Here is a 17,815-nt window from a genome sequence, read left to right on the forward strand (position 1 = left end):
AAAAAGTTCAGTATTTATAAAAAAGTTAAGTTTTGACCTAATTTGAGTGTATACGGTATTTTTAAGATATTTTTTCTTTATACCATGATAAAGGCCATATAATTCTAAATGAAACCCATGTGTAATATCTTATGCTATAATTTTAAAAAGATGGCATTATATGTGTTAACAAAATGCTGCCCGGTACCAACATTTTATAAACTGTACTTCATTTCTCAGAGTTTAGAAATTACTTAGTAATGATGCAGTTTTCCCAATAAATCTAATAAAACATCAATATAACACAAATAAATATGATTATTAAATGTAGAAACAAATACTTGCTAACATATTTACATAAAAGTATACATTTACTAAATAATAGCCCTAATAATATTTACACTGAAAATTCACGTTTTTCGCTTGAACACAACTCAAATCACTACATTACTTTTGTAAAGAAATACAGTAAAATACTGTATAAGTTACTATTTTATTTTGTATTTACTCAAATGCTTGGTTATCGGTACATAAACAACAAGAAAGGTCGTTATGCAACACGGTACTCGTCCGCTACGTCGCGTGACTGGAAGACAGAATCATCGCACAGGTTTTTTGGTATTATCACAGCCCACTATTTTTGACGTGACAACGTCTTAAATTAGGTTGCGGCTCGGAGTCACTCATGAAAAAGTGTAACGCCCGGTAACGTTACGATGCCCGTCCAGTGGGTCCGCCGCACGGGATAAAGCAAATAACTATGTTTATTCGTGAAAATGTGGAGTGCTTAGATTCGTCATTTACAACAACTACAACAATAAAGGTAAATAATTGTACACTGATATTTCATTATCGTAAACTATGATTGATTGATTAATTGTTAGATTGACACAAAAGTTGAGAAACTGAGTTTATAGGTTATGTCATACTATTGACAAATGTTGATAGTGTTAAGTAAATTATTAGTTTAAATCACTCTGCAATCAATCGTAATTCAGTCGATTGAGAAGAAACAGCGCGTATTGCTAGTCAAACATTTAAAATAACAAAATATTCTACCGAGAAAAAGACGTTGTCACATAAAATCTTCGCCCGTAAAACCGACTTTACAGGCAACCATAATTTTTTGGACGAGTTTTCCTTATCAGAGATCAAAATAAATTTCATTATACGTTCCTTCTTCCATAATGAATCGAAAAATACTTGATGAGTCATACTACCTATCTCCAAATAGGGACACAAATGACCTGACATTTTCGAATAATGAAACGTTGTTCTTATAGTTTTTGATTTTATTAATTGTCATAATAACTTGTAAATTCAAAAACAGGTTAAATAAAGTCAGTTGTTTTTAATACTGTAATTTATTTTGTCCCCTATAAGGAAAACCTTTAGAAAATAGTGGCTTCTTGATAAGTACCCAAACAACGTAAGTTTCACACGTAAAATAGTATTGAAACAACATAAAACTCGTATTTATTGATAGTTTGGAACCTATTGAATACAGCTGTCTAGTTATTTGGCCAAAATAATCTTGTACTATATAAAATATTATCGAAATACGAAACGTGAAAATTGGCGACGCTGGCACTTTATGCACTTTTCGTACCGTCAAAATTAGCGACTCTGTGGCACTCAAAGGGTTAATAAGTAAACTTCTTGGAGTAGTACAAATAAAGTACATTAGTGTAAGCTGTTTAAAACGAAATTTGATCAGTTAAATTAATAACAGTAATAATCCTCTCCACATCTATAAAACAAAATAGCTGTTTTATTTTATGCTCCATTTAAATTAATGCATAAAAATGCAAAAGACATCAGTAATTCCAAAAATAAAAACTTATAGTTTAGTCAAAAAAGGAATCGGAAAAATTACAAAGTAATTAATTTGTTTTTATAGGCACTTTATTTTGTAAGAATAAGTTATTTAACTTAATATACCTATAATGTAAATAACATCTTTTTTACATTCTACCATTCACACGCACAGACAACACTCTTCAACAAGCATCCAAGAAACGCAGCCTATACATCAGTGACTGACAAATAAATCGCCATCCTGTAGGTAAAATTACAAAAAGGCAATTTATTTGCGATCAGAAATCACTTTAGTAGATGGTGACTTAAGTTACCTATATACATTAAGAACACATTGTTACATGAGTTATCAGGTTCTATAAATTGCCATTTGCCTGAACTATGGCATTTAACATGTCAATAAACAATAATATTGTGTAACAATTATAATAGAAATTAACTTATTGTTATTTACAAGATTCATAACAGCACAAATACTAACTAGTGACGTCAAACGTTTACAGAAAGCGAACTTATTTGTATAAAAACACAATCACAATGATTTATTATTAACATTAACTTAAATACATACATTTAGTTAAGTTTATTATACAGATATGGCAGTGGAGACGACTTTAGCACCCGGATCGATCCTAAGGATCAGGTGTTTGGCTCTTAGCCTACTGGTGGACTTATCAATCTACCTGGAACAGTGAGAAAACATTTTACACAGTTGATTTTATTTGCTGCACTTAGTTGTATTGAACCAACTCTTCCCACAGCTATGTTTTATATATATTGTTGTTTTTTATTTTATTTATATGTCACTTTGTTAATTGTTTGCTATTTTATTAATTATATATTAGTTAGCTAACATTTTAATAATGTATAAATTATCATTAAAAAATAGAATTAGAATGTTTTAATTGTAATTACAATTGTATAATATATAGTGTAGATTAAGTGAGTCGACAATGCCTGTTGTACATTTACAAGTATTTAATGGCAATAAATATTTATTGACTATTAATATGATGGACAACCACTTAAAACTATCCTAAGAATCAGGTATTTGCTCTTAGCCTACTGGTGGAATTTACCTGGAACAGTAAGAGACCATTTTACTAAACCGAGTTTATCATATAAGAGATATGATGGTCAACACTTATCATAAGGATCAGGATAGTAGACTTTAAACTTATTAGTAAATTTATGATTCTACCTGAATTATTGAAGGATCATTATTTCACTTAACTAAATTCATCAGTTCATATAAAGATGAACATGGCATGAAAAATTATGAAAGCGACATATTTCTGATTAGAATTAACAGGATATCTACAAAATAATGACCCAATAATGATAAAAACAATAAAATAACCAACTCTAAACCGTTGTAGATTATATATTTTTACATTTGAGTTTGGGCTCAACAGCAAATTTTTAATTATACAATAATATGACAATAACTAAATACTAATCTTCAAAATAGTTTTTAGTCTTTATAGTTGAATAAAAATTGCTGGGTTGTGAGCTGAAAAAGTTATTTAACAATTAATTGCAAGAATTATTACTAGTATTCATTCTTATTACTTATCTAAATACTCTAAGTAGTTCCAAATAAAAAACTATAAAAAAAGGAAGTGTAAAGACTGTACAAATACAATATTGTCACAAAAAGAAAGAAAGTAAAAAAATAACAGTGATCCAACTCTATTTTAAGGTGCTACAATCGATTTTGGGTTTGGAAAATATTTCATTATTTTAATTCAAAAAATTTGTTTTCAACACACCACGTTTTACAGCCATTTAAAGTGGGGGAGTAGACCATGTAGTAATCAGGCCCGAATAAAATAGAATAAAATGGCAGTATATATATACTGCCATTTTATTCAAATATATATATATATATATATATATATATATATATATATGTGTGTGTGTGTGTGTCTGTATGTCCTTAATAGACTCAGAAACTATTTGACCGATCATTATAAAAATTTGTATGTATATGTATTTTTTCACATAGAAGGTTTATATGCTATGCCCATTGATGTAACTCACCACCAGGCGGCACTGCAAAATATAAAAGTTATCAAAGCACCTGCACATTATGAACTGCAATTATGAGACAGTTACATATATTAAATAGCCACACACTTTGAAGGCATTTTGATGTATATTTGTCTTTAAATAAATTTCTAGTTGAACTTACAGTTTGAGAGTTACACCTCTAATAAAATACATGTATGTGTACAATGGCTATAATCATGCAGTGTTGACAGATTTTCTTGATCGTGGCAAATAGGTAAACTCTACATGGGCGTTGGAAATATAACACAACAAAATTTTCCAAATCTAAAATCGAGTGCTCTACATTAAAAAATGCCTCTCCAACTCTGTAGGAAAAATCAGATATAAATCAATATCCTCATACTGATTGTGTAATGTTCCAGTAAAAATGTAACACTTACCGGACTAGGTTTTTTTCATGCACACTTGGCATCTGCTGATTCTCTGCAGCAAGTTGCCCTTCTTGAGCGTCTGTTTGCGTGGTGTAACAAACTGCTCGCTCTCCTCGATTGTGGCCAGCCAGAAACTCAGCTTGTTTGCGAAGTAGTGGCAGGTACCGCGCGCTCCATTACACTCGATAAACGGTGTCGCACGGAAGTCTTCCAGGCAAGAACCAGGACTTGCCAGTGACTGCCCACCTCCTTCAGCACCTGCAGCTGTATGCTGTAACATGTGTAAGAGATTACTATCGTCTTCCGATTTATGTCAAAACTAGCAATTTGATGCTTTTAAATATGTAAACAATCCAATAATTAGGCAACTCTCACCAATTTAACACAAACTAAGGTACAATTTTATTGCTTTATGTTGTAAAAATAAGTTATTTAACTTATTTTTTTTTAAGTTTGTTAATAAGATGGAAGGTTTTAAAGGATAATAGGGTTTCAAACATTTTCTTTCCTATTTCATGAACTAGTTATATCCTCAATTGATGAAGGGGGTAGATTTAAATCCTTGAAGTGTTATGATACATTTTGTAACGTAGAACGATGGCAAATGTCCAAAACCCAATTATTTATCCTATTATTTCCATTCTACATATTTTTTACTTTCATAGAAACAAATAATTGGTGTCTTAATTGGTGTCAATTATTTTCTTACAATGAACAGATTTATTACAAAGAAAAAGTTACAATAATGAAGGTCAGATCAGTCAAAGACAAGAAGGAAAGTGTTAGTCTTTGCTGAAATACCTTCAGTTTTAATACCTCTTTAACGTGGTTATGTAGTCTGCAGCCAACGTAGCTTGGTTTCTTCTCATACAGAGCGAGGCGGTGTTGGGAAGTTGTGTTTTAAATGTGTAAATAACATCTAAAAGTAAGGGCTGTTTGAAAAGTCTAGGCTTGACATCCACTCACTCAAACAAGTTGAAGTCATAAGTGACATCACAATAACTAAAACAGTGTATTTAGTCCTTTTCGAAACCCACTTCAGATGTGGTCTTGCTGTCTGGGGAGCAGCTCCTGGGGTAAATATCCAAAGAATCTTGCTTATACAAAAGGCCACCATAAAACTGTCCAGACTCTGGATACTAGACACCTGCAGAGAGGCTTTCAAGTCACATGGAATATTAACCATAATCTGTCTCTACATGCAAGAAGTTCTGATGCATGCTGATCGCCAAAAAAATGCTGTGAATCTACACATGCACAACATATGTGGTGCTCAAATCTACAGTCTTACAGCACACTGCCTTGCTCAATATGAGAAAAATACAACATACTAAGGTATTAAATTTCTCCATCATCTGTCAAGAGACTTAAGAATAAGAAATGGGAATAAACAAAAAGCAAGACTCCACAGCTGGCTGTTTCAACAGTCTTTTTACTCCATACTTTGACAAACGTGTAATAAATGATATTTTGATTTGATTTGAACTCTTATTAACGAAGATCTAAAAATAAAAATCATATCAAAATTCAACGATGAATGAAGGTAATGACAATTTCCAATGATTTCTTTATCATTTATCCAAGAAATAATTAGGGCTATAGGAAGATCAGTGTGTGATGGGCCCCCTTTATATGCCTTTCAACTGTGGCCATAAATAAGAGCACTAGCAGCTGCAATGAGTTTTCTTGAATATTATGACGCAAGTGGTGATGGAATAAAGGAAAGTATGGTGATGATGAAACTTGATTGTCACACTTTAATAATTTGCATTAAACCTTTTTAGTGAAATTGAAGGAGGAATTTCCCTAAAAAGAAATTTAATTGTCAATTGCACTAATTAAGGTGGGGGTCTAAATTAGAACATATACAAGGAGTACAGATATAAAATAAAAACTTGTTTCACAGCACATAAATGTTTTTAAGGTAGCAACCTTAAAACAAACCGCCAAACACTTAAATTCTCTTCAGTCAAGAGTATTACTATAAAGAGATTGAATATTACCTGAATGTCACAATATTTTGTCTCTGTATCTCATTGGCTGTCACTGATATAACTATTATTTAGGTGTCTGACAGTTGGTTAGTGTGTAGAGCCAAAACAATTTAACTTATGGAAAACGCATTATTAGTCGGTAAATTTAACCCTAGCAAGGCTGAAAATTTCTTTCTTACGGGAAAGTCCTCTATTGATTTCATGAAAAACTAGGTTTTGTGCTTATACAATTGAGAATTGGCCCTCACCTTTCAGTAGTCTGCTTCTTTTGTAATATAAAGAGCTTTTATCAAATCTGGAATTTAGTGACTAGGCTATTATCAGTCTAACTTTTAGCCGAACTAATTCATCAGTCTTTAAAGGTGAAAAAACCCACAATTGTACAAAAAGACATCCATACACCAGGACAAACATGTAGTAAAAGCAAAGCTCCTTCACCGGAAAACAACTCCACTTTTTTAATCAATAAACCCCTCACACTTCATGTGGCAACTAACGATCCATCAGCTGACATTATTCTACATAACATCCATGCATCAACACCTAATGAGAACTCTGCAAAATGCATAAATAAACCAAAAAACATCCAGCGCAAGAAAATATTAACAGTAACCTAGCCTGTATATCACATTCACAAAACAATACTTCTTTAACCTGTAAGAACCGTATAGATTCACAAAAAACAAATATTAATAATATAAAAACCTTAACCTTATTACACCAAAATGCTCAAAGTATCCTAAATAAAGTTATACAGCTGGAGTATCTGAGTCATGATGTAAATGTAGATATAATTGCTATAAGTGAACATTGGTTGTCAGCAAAAAACTTAAAAATATTTTCAGATAAAAAATTACGTTGTAGTCTCAATTTATTGTAGAATTAGTTTGACACGGGGGAGGTTCTTGTCTTCTTGTAAAAAATCATATACAATTTATTGAACGTAATGATATTTGTAAATTTAGTGAAGACTTTGTTTTGAATGTTCCTCTATAGAGTTAATTTCAACTAATTCTAATAAATTAAATATTTTAACTGTTAGTTGTTACAGAACACCAGACTCCGATATTCACATATATTCATTTCCAAGTTGCAATTGTTATTTGAATTTAGCTTTGAAAGAGAAAAAAGTACTTAGTTGTCTTAGGTGATTTTAACATTAATTTATTAAACCATTAACTCAGAGTCTTTAGCTTTTAAGAATATTTTAAAATGTTATAATTTTAGATATTTTATAAATGAACCTACTAGAGTTACCAAAAATGTTGAATCTTGTTTAGATAATATTGTTAGTAACATACCTCAGAATCTGCTATCAAGTCTTAACCTTCACTCTGGCTTTTCAGATCATAATTTTTCTCAAATTTTGAAAATAAATGTCAATAATTTATTACTAAAAAATGAAAATAGTAAATAATTACACATAGGATATTTTCTGAGCAGGGTCATAGAATGTTTCATGACTTTCTGCATAAGAGGACTGGTTTGATGTGATTTCTGGTGAATCGGTTGATGCAAATTTCTCAAAATTTGTTGATAAGCTGATATTATATTATGAATTAGCGTTCCCATTAAAAAACAATAACAAAACTTAAGTCAAGTCCATATTCCTGGGTAAACTGATGTGGTTAGGGCAAGTGCTGTCCTGTCAAGGGAGCTGTTTGCCAGAGCCAAGTCAATAAAAACACAGAAAATAGCTGGAAAGAATATAAAACTTACCTTAAACATCATAAGAAAATAGTCCTTTATACAAAAAGGAGAACCCCTAGTAAATAAAATACAATCCTCTAAAAATATTCCAAGAACAACCTGGAATAATCATTAATTCAGAGACTAAATCATTCGCTTCTGTAAAAAACATTAATCTAATTGTTAATGGACAAGATATTACTGAGCCAATGGATGTTGCAATAGCATTTAACAGGCACTTCACAAGTGTACCTCATATTATCTCAAATCCAACTTGACTTGCTGAATTCAAGGCATTACGATCCACAAAATTTTTTGCCAAATCCATTTGTTAATGGTTCATTTTATCTCTATCCTGTTTGTGAAAAAAGAGATAATTGAAGTTATAAGTAAATTTAAATCAAGTAAGTCACCAGGCCTGGATGGAATACCTCCAAGGATATTGAAGGAACACATCCACATCCTGTCAAAAAACCTCTTTGCTCTTTGGTGAATAGCTCCCTGACTCACGGAGTCTTCCCTGAATGTCTCAAGGTAGCCAGAGTAACTCCAATATTTAAAAACAATAATTCAAATCTTGCAGAAAATTACAGACCTATTTCAGTTCTTTCAGTTTTTTCAAAATTATTAGAAACTATTGTAAAATGACGGCTTGAAAATTTTTTAAAATCATTCTCAATAATAAATAAAAATCAATTGGTTTTCAATCTAATTTGTCAACTTCAGATTGCTATCATAAGTTTAACTGATTATGTGCTAACTGCCTTGGACCAGGGACAGTCGACCTGTGGCCTGTTCTGTGACCTCCAAGAAGGCCTTTTGATTGTGTAGACCATGAAATTTTGTTAAATAAATTGGAGTATTATGGCATTAGAGGAGTTTCTCTCAATTGGTTTAGTAGCTTTCTGAGGGATCGCAGCCAGGTAGTAGAGATAGTTCAAAACAGTGCTGGTTCTGTCCATAAATATCTATCTCCTGCCCGCTATTTGGAGGCAGGCGTACCCCAAGGGTCAGTTTTAGGTCCAATACTATTTTTAATTTTTTATAAACGACTTACCCAAGCAGTTCAACCTATGTGACAAATTAATTCTCTTTGCTGATGACACCACTAGTTTGATTAAATCTGACAATAAAACTGAACTATCTCAAAAATTATATGATAACATTAGTTTGATTTTTAACTGGCTTAAAGCTAACAAACTATCTTAAATATTTCCAAAACATACCATACTTAATTTTCACTTTATTAGAAACTTTAGAGAACAACTTGAAATAACTTTTTACCAAAGTAAACTTACTTCTACAAAAAATTGTAAATTTCTTGGTGTTACTTTAGATGACAATCTTAGATGGGAAAATCACATCAGTCAGTTAAATGGGAAACTAAATTCAGCATGTTATGCTATTCGTAAAATTAGAGACTTGACTGACTTAAGAAACAGCAAAAACTATTTATTTTGGCTATTTCGAATCTGTGTGAGATATGGAATCGTTTCCTGGGGAAGTTCACCATTTATTGAACAGGTTTTCAAAACTCAAAAGAGAGCAATCCGAATTCTAGGAAATTTGAAATTTAATCAATCATGTAGAGGGACATTTTTTTTAATCTTCAAATTTTAAACAGTAAGAAGTATTTACATAATGGAAGTTTTAACTCAAACATATAAAAGAATACAGTCCAATCCCTTTATCTCCCATCATAACTACACAACACGTAATAGTTATTCTCTACCTGTTCCTATACACAGAACAACCCATTTTAAAACATCTTTCTCTTACAATAGTCAGCATTTTTTTTAACAAATTACCTTTAGCATGGAGAGAGATTCCTACATTAAAGGCTTTCAAAAAAACTATTAAAGAATACATGCTATCAAACTGAAATTTATACTTTTGACGATTTTCGTCCGAATTCACCAGAAAATAATTAAGATGTGAAATATCATACCACCTAGTATTAGCTATATGTTACTTGTGTTGTAGTTAGTATTTTTTAAAAATTGTTATTTAGTATTTAGTGTTATTATTTCTTGACGAGCCTTATAACATTGTAATGTTCTATTGGGCTAATAAATCATTTCATTTCATTTCATAACCTACCATAACAAAGCTGTAGCCGATCCATAAGCCATCCCAACCGTTAGGACAGTCTGGCACATTGATTGATTGACTGTGCACTGCAATCACATTGCTTGGAGCTTCGCAGACAACACATCTGTAACAGTAAAATTGATTTTATATGTGAATTTTACAGTATAAAAACTGTTGGTCTTCTTAGTAGAGGAACAGAAATCATTCCGAATCAAGTATAAAAACTGTTGGATTTCTTAGTAGAGGAACAAAAATCTTTCGGAACCAAACGGTCTGAAACTAGTGCAATGTGACAGTTGCAGTTCTAGGTGTTCCATCCCGACAGTTCTTGCCTACATTATTTATTTTCTAGTTGATTTTATACTGATACGATGTAGTGCACACTATGATCCGGAATGTTTTAATAATAATTGATTACATTTTAGATATAAGATATTCTACTCAAAGGCGGATCCAGTAATTATTTTCAGGAGGGGCCACCTTGGTTTATTTTATCATCACTGTTATTGTAACAGGAGATTTTTGCATTTTGATACAACAACAAAAAATTTTGTAATCTTGCATATTCAAAGTTTAATTCATTAAGTGAAGGCAATTGTATTTCTCATGGTTACAATACAAGAGTAATTGAATTTTTCAAAACCTTGGAAGGAACTATATCTCCTTGTCTGAATCCACCACTACATAAATGCCTTAATGATATTTAGGAGTCAGTTTTAAACACAACATCCAACTGAACTGGTTTTTTACCTTATATAATAAATTTATCTCAATAAACAGTATACTAAAAGCAATTTAAATTAAAAATATCCTTGTAACGTTACTGACAGCATATGTGTTTAAAATACATTAAACAATTCAATTATCAATAGTTTATTTGAATCACAACAGTGATAAGTAATATTTATGGAATACTGAACATTTATGGCTCTTGAATCATGATATAGAAAACAAAGTTATAAACTAAAACATAATTAAATATTGAGAAAGTATGTTACGATCCAGTCCCCATGGTGGCTGTGCGATTTTTGCTACGTTCGTCGTCCCCCGTTTGTTGTGCCAATTTGCTCACGATCAGTTTTCTAAAGTGTGCTGCCCCTCGTTGGTTGTGCGACTTGCTTACGATCAGTTTTTTAAACCGCTTTTTAACATGTGTTGTAATCCCCTGTTGGCTGACTCATATTGTTCCAAGTCGGTATTTAAATAACGATCAAACTTCAATGTCTGTGGTGTTTGTTGGAAGTGTAGTTTGTATTAGTGAAAGTAGGCTACACGTTATATAATCACTAGCACTGGGTCTATATTTATTCTCAGGTTTTTTTAAGTAGGTTGAATTATGGTTCAAAACTTAATATTACTCTATTGAAAGTTCTGATCAATATGATTGTTTATATCATAATAAAGTTCACAAAATATTCACTGTTCTTATCAATCACTTTGAATCTAAAAAGTTTTTGAAAGTAATATTCTTTAAGCTAAAGCTTAATTTCTTTCTTACCACATTTCTTTGTAGACGGGATAGTCAATGAAAGACAAAGCAAATGACTTTGACGTCAATTTATTTTATGTTATACTGTCTAATTCTACTCACTTTGCTTTGATAATTTGTTCCACTAACACAACATCCCATCCCTGATTACAACTTCAATACACTATTGTACAGTTTTTCATTTTTCATCACTACTGTACCAGGAGGATCTACATGAGTACACGACCTCGCTGCTTCAAGTCCAGAGAGAGAAGAAGGAATCTTCGTCTAAAACCACGCATACCGGCTCAAACAATATTCATCCCCTCTCCCGTTCAAATCAGCGTCTTCACGATTGAATATAATTTGATTCTTTTTCTTATAATTGTCGAAATTTATCACGTTCACTATAATTGATCAATTTAAGTCTTTCTATTTTCTTTTATTATTTTTCTATAGCTTTTTTATTTAAATTTTTTGCAACATGTGCTTTCTGATGTCATCAATACGCAAGTCATTTTATCCCACACAATTGGCTTTTCTGCGTAATTTTATTTAGTACTTTTTGTAAAACACGAAATTTTGGTTATGTTTAACTCATTTTAATTAATTAAATTTGTTCCCGTATCAAGTTTAATATATTTCTCCGTTATTAATTAAATAAATCTCAATTCCGATAACATGTGATTTACTGACGTCACAGTCTGCAAATTCCCCGTGAATATTTAAATGTTGTAATTTGACCTGTCACAAGTAAATACTTATTACAAACTCTTAAGTCAGTCCCACATTAACAGCCTTTCTAAAACCCCATTGAGCAACAAACTACAGCTTGAAATGTTTTCATTAGCTGTAACATAGATTAAATGGAACATTGAAAAGTTATAGATGGACTCATCATCCCAAAATGATACCAAACGCTTGTCTGGTAATAAATTTGGAATAAATGGAATAAATTTAGATTTTAAGAAACTGAAAATAAACAAAGAAAACATTTAAACATTCTTTTTTGTATTTAGGGCCAATTATTTTCAACAATTTATCAATTGAAATAAAAATTTGGTTAAACTCACTGAGCGATATTAACCAATTAAGAATAATTCTAGAACAAAATTATGATATATGTTAACCCTTGTAAAAGCGTTTTGATGATAATTAGCTTTGCTATTTTATGTTAGGGATTTGATTTATTTTATATGTCACAAAGTGTTATTCATACTGTAGTCTAAACTATGACATATAATAATAGTGTTTATTTATCGACTAGATGTACATAAATAATTTATTTCTGATTTTAAGAAAATAGGTAATAATAAAATAGAAGTATTATACGCTACAGGAGGTGGAATACTTTTTTAAGTGCTAACTGGACTGATTTTAAATTTGTTTTAACATTTTTTAGCCTATACAATGTTATAATTTTCTGTTCCATAACGATTTAGTTTTTCGCTGACCACAATAATTGTTACGGGTAAACGTATTCAGCTAATGTCCAAAAGATTGATGTTTTGTTTGATTGTTTTCAATTATTGAAAATAAAGTCATTATTATCTTGTGTTTTAGTATTTGTCAGCTGTTATAGCTTAAATGTCAAAACAAAAATGAAATTGAACTATGAGACATGGTTCAACTTCAAGCATACTTTTAGTTTAACGTAAGTTAAAATATACCTAATATTTGTATCAATGAGCGCGAGTTACAACCCACAAACTTCCCCCTGTTACGTCTATGTCATCACATTTATATCTCATTAGGATTTGAGTAACATGATAATTTAGCAATAAATCTGAATGTTTCTCACCTTGAAATGTATTGTGCAATTCCGGACTCTTCGACAGGCATCATGGGTATCGGTGAGTTCGTACTAAGCCAATATGACTTGTCATTTCTGCTGGCATAGTTGCACACATCGTTGAAATCGCAGAATAAGAATGGCATCGTTGAGAACCGCCTTATACATGATCCGGCAAATCCTTAACAACATGATTTAAATATTAATTTGTTATGTTATAGGATCACCTTCATAACAGAGCTGGGTGCTGTTTCATATTTGTGTACAACAGATTAGATACATCATGCATTCACACAGAGTAATATAATATTAGCCAATGATGCAGTGTAGGGGAGTATGGCAATCAAGAAATGTGTTGAACGTGACTGCTGCTTCGATGGTGATCCTGTCCTTGCAAGTGGTCTGCTTGTTCGGCCGTTGGTGGGGGTTCAGAAGTCACCTTTAAGCGGTTGGTCCTCAGGTTAATGTTACAGAGGACTTCTTAGCACTAATTTCATCTGGTAATATAATACATTCTTTAACCTTTTCATCTTTTTTATAGTAATATTTTTTGTATTGTGACTTCAATTTGAATGATTTTTAATAATTAATTCAGCAAGACATCCAAGTAAACATCAAATAGAATCAACGCCATTAAAAGTGATTTTATTACATAATTTATTATTATGCATGTACAAGTAACAATAATTAACAAATAACATTTGATGTCACAGAAAAATACTTCTCAATATTGTATAATGCCTTTCCTAATAGACATAGTTTTAAATGTTTACTAAATTTATTCACATCTTTCTCCTTTTTTAAATTAGGAGGTAGGTGCTCATAAAATTTCAAACCTATAAAGTTTTTTTATAAAACTATTTTATGTGATTGGACTGTTGGGATATCTTTTCCTTTCGTATTGCAATATTCTGCCTCTTTACTGAGGTGTTCACCATGACAAGTGAAACAACTTATGGAGATCTTGTGGCCTCATAGTCTAAGCTGTCGGACTTTGAGTGCGTGTTGCCATGTTTACCATTACAGAATTTGTATGTACAAGTTTTTATAAAAATCACTACTTTTTACAAACAAAATAAGAAACCTACAGGAAAAATGTAAAGTAGTGCACAACAGCCTAAAAAGATTTTGGTATTCGTCCCATGGTAAAAGTTACTGATATTCCTCGAACACAAAGAAAAATTTAAAGGGTTAATTTTTAGAGGGGGGTAAAGGGTAAAATTTCAGTAAGAAAAATGCAATGTTTACATTACTTCATGGACAAAGGTTTTATACTAGTGACTTACCTAAGTCCTGGTTGTGGGCCTTCTCATTGCCTTCTGTGTACAGAAGACTGTAGCCCTCCCAGAGCTTGTGGTGTCCTTGGTAACACTTTGGCACTTCCTCAGTCTGGGAGTGTTTCACCAGCAATATCCCTGTCATGTAATCTCCCTCATCCAAGCAAGGCTGTCCAGGCTGCCCAATGGCTCCTGGGAGTCCAGGCTGACCCTGTTTAACACAGAGGAAGGTGTAAAACAACTGCCCACAATGTGTCCAGCAAGATTGAACATTCCCTCCAATCCTCTGTGAGAATGCAACTAGGTTTTAGATTGAAATTTTGGTATTACAGACCAAATTTTTGTAGTTTAAAATCACAAGTCTTAAACTTTAAAACCTGATAGAACAGTAGCTCAGCCTTGGATTTAACATAAATAACAATTTTTCCAGATTTAATTTTTTCATTGCAACTACCCTTGAATTTACCCAACTAATATAAAACCCAATCGGACCACATGGTGTGATATTCATGGCACGGACTAGTGCCGATAATTCCACTTGTGTGTCAAGTACATTTGTTTAAGATGCCTATTTTCCCTCTATTTAGTAATATGAGATCTTGGTAAGAAATAATGGAATTTGGATTATACTCCTCCACAACATTGTCACTACAGGTACTTCCCTCCATTTAAAAGTCAAAATAATGGGTCCTCTTCTAAGAATATATTCATTGTCTCCAATGAATATGTTCTTAGAAGAGGACCACGGCTTCAAATTTCACGGCAATTTCATGGCTTCAAATTTGTTCCTTTTAGTGTCCATTTCGTTTTCAGGAAGTTGCAGGGATCAAGATCTGCTGAGTAGGATAATGTTTCAGCCAAAAACGACTTGACGACCAATGCAGTAAGGGCCGGGCCTTGTCCTGGTGAAAAAAAACATTGATTTGTTTTCCACTACTCAGGTCGCTTTCATCTTACTCATTCAAAGAACATAGATAAAACTTCAAGATAATAGTCCTTATTTATTGCTTGCTCTTCCGAAATCCAATTAAATGGAGAATAACATGAATGTAAAGAATTATTATTGCTTTGAGTTTTGACTTTTACATTCGAGCAGTTTGAATCACTTAAACCTTTACTTTAACTGCCTTGTTCCTGGATTCCCAGCGACACCTGAGTGCTGGGCTTAGTTAATCACTAAGACCCCCTAGTACCAAGTATTTCTTCCCATTTTTAGAAGTTTTTTTACATAAGACGTTAAATAGAAATGTTACTTAAAGTTTAATGAATAGAGTAAACAATTAACAATGTTAACAAACATCTCACAGCATTCTTCTAAACACTTCTAACATAATAGAACACCAAGTAACACAGTATAACAGCTGATACAACAAAAATAAAGCAGCTGTATTATGAAAACGAGTATACTCGGCGTGGTTCACAAAACTACAGTTGCACAGCATATCTCGAGCATGACGGTTAAAGGGTTAAAGTGTAAAACAGCTTGAGAACATGACAAACATTCAGCACCATATATTTGTTTTAACAAGAATATACTCTGTTGTGGAATGCTCAAGTTTAATTAAAACTTCACATTAATTCTTGGGCCTTTCAAAGCATTTTTTGAGTGAGCAGCTAATACATGGGGTGAACAAAAACGGGGTTCTAGTATTCAGCAGGTGCCCAGCTGGCAGAAATGGAGAGAGAACATATCATGTGACTGCAGTATGTTATTTGACCTTAAGTCCCACACTGTAGCCTAATTATAAAATCAGTCTGGTTATTTTTGGTCACGCCTTGTTTATTACTTATTCCCAAGAGAAATGTTTTTTAGACTTCAAATAATCCTCTAGTAACTTTGGTTTCAATGTGTTAGACCTCAAAGTATTGTATTTTTTTCTTTTCTTGACTTGAGTTTCAAATACTGTAAATCAGTTATTCCTATCAGATGAATTGGATTCTCACCAATTCTTCATGTGTTTTGCTCAGTATTGAGTAGGAGAGGTGCTTGTGACATGTGTTCTATACTGCAGTGTTCTGTAGTTTCATCACAATCGTAGGTTGGGTTGACGTATGGTATCAGTGTTAATAACGATGACGTCTTTGGTTGTATTGTAATACAAATGGGTTAATTTTACTTTTGCAGTATTTAGCAATTATAATTACAACTGCTACATACAACATATAATTACAACATACGTATATTTAGTGATTACAACTGCTACATACATAATATATCACATCTTACTCGTACATACCATATTAATAATTCCATCATTAAGTCAGTCTGAGGTATTACAAAATTATTATTTGGGCTTCACTCTATTAGTCACAATTAACTGTCTAACATTCCTACATCTACACAATTAACTATTCATCTTTATCAAAATTGTGTAATCAACTTGGGGCAGCAAAAGATCTTCAAAATCTATACACTCATATTAGAAGAAATGTCCAAAATAAGGTGAGAGTTTAAAAGGATGAATACAGAATTGGAGTTACATGGATATCCTGTTAATATTGAAAGAAGATGATGTCAGAGGTGTGTTGCTAGAGAGGCTATTGGTAGTCGACATCTGTGGCTCACCCACCAGCTTCTAGACAGCGACAGGGACCACGAGATCCCAGTTGATCGGTGAGCCATTGAGCTTGTTGCTCAGAAGCTGTCCAAAGACGAGGAGGAGAGCTCACAAGGCCATCCCACAGACAAAGAGGAGAACTCACGAGACCATCCCAAAGACGAGGAAGAGAGTGCACAAGGCCATCCCAAAGACAACGAGGAGCTCACAAGGCCATCCCAAAGACGAGGAGGAGAGCGCACAAGGCCATCCCAGATACCAGTGCCAATGCCAGTAGAGAGACTAAAGTAACCAATCAATATTTGGTGTGCATTGTTCTATCAAGAGAAAGGTAATAAAAAATAACATCTGGCAGAAGAATGTGTCAACCCCTCCAAAACCACTATAGTTCCCTTTGCACGATTGAGGAAGTTTCTGGGAGGCACTACTGCCACCTTCTAGAATGACATGAAATGTCTGGACATTGTACTTGATTAAAAGTTTGATTAGAAGTTGCTACTGCATCATGCTCTTCACGTAGCTGACAGTTCTGTAGCAGAATCTGGGCATATGAAGCCTAAGTTGGTTGTCTAGTTTTACAAGACCATCATTAGGCCAATGATCAACTATAGTTTTCATGTTTGGTGTCCAAAGGTGGAGCAGAAGGCAGCAATATCACACCATGGCATTAGTATCTAGCTTGCCTATGCCTCAGTGGAAACATGT

At 32.7% G+C, this 17,815-nt stretch overlaps 1 protein-coding gene across 1 annotated transcript in view; it reads right to left on the reverse strand.

Annotated features, from left to right (window-relative positions):
• Positions 1-1,862: 1,862 nt before the first annotated feature.
• LOC124364182 (collagen alpha-1(IV) chain) overlaps positions 1,863-17,815 on the reverse strand; it is a 98,121-nt gene continuing 82,168 nt past the window's right edge. The window contains exons 28-32 of the mRNA XM_046819467.1: positions 14,562-14,763; positions 13,285-13,456; positions 10,025-10,139; positions 4,251-4,512; positions 1,863-2,480 (exon numbers count right to left, since the gene is read on the reverse strand). Coding sequence (XP_046675423.1) covers positions 4,255-4,512; positions 10,025-10,139; positions 13,285-13,456; positions 14,562-14,763 — 747 coding nt within the window. The 3' untranslated portion in view covers positions 1,863-2,480; positions 4,251-4,254. The remainder of the gene's footprint in view (positions 2,481-4,250; positions 4,513-10,024; positions 10,140-13,284; positions 13,457-14,561; positions 14,764-17,815) is intronic.

This window comes from Homalodisca vitripennis, chromosome 6, assembly GCF_021130785.1.
Source record: "Homalodisca vitripennis isolate AUS2020 chromosome 6, UT_GWSS_2.1, whole genome shotgun sequence".
NCBI lineage: Eukaryota > Metazoa > Arthropoda > Insecta > Hemiptera > Cicadellidae > Homalodisca > Homalodisca vitripennis.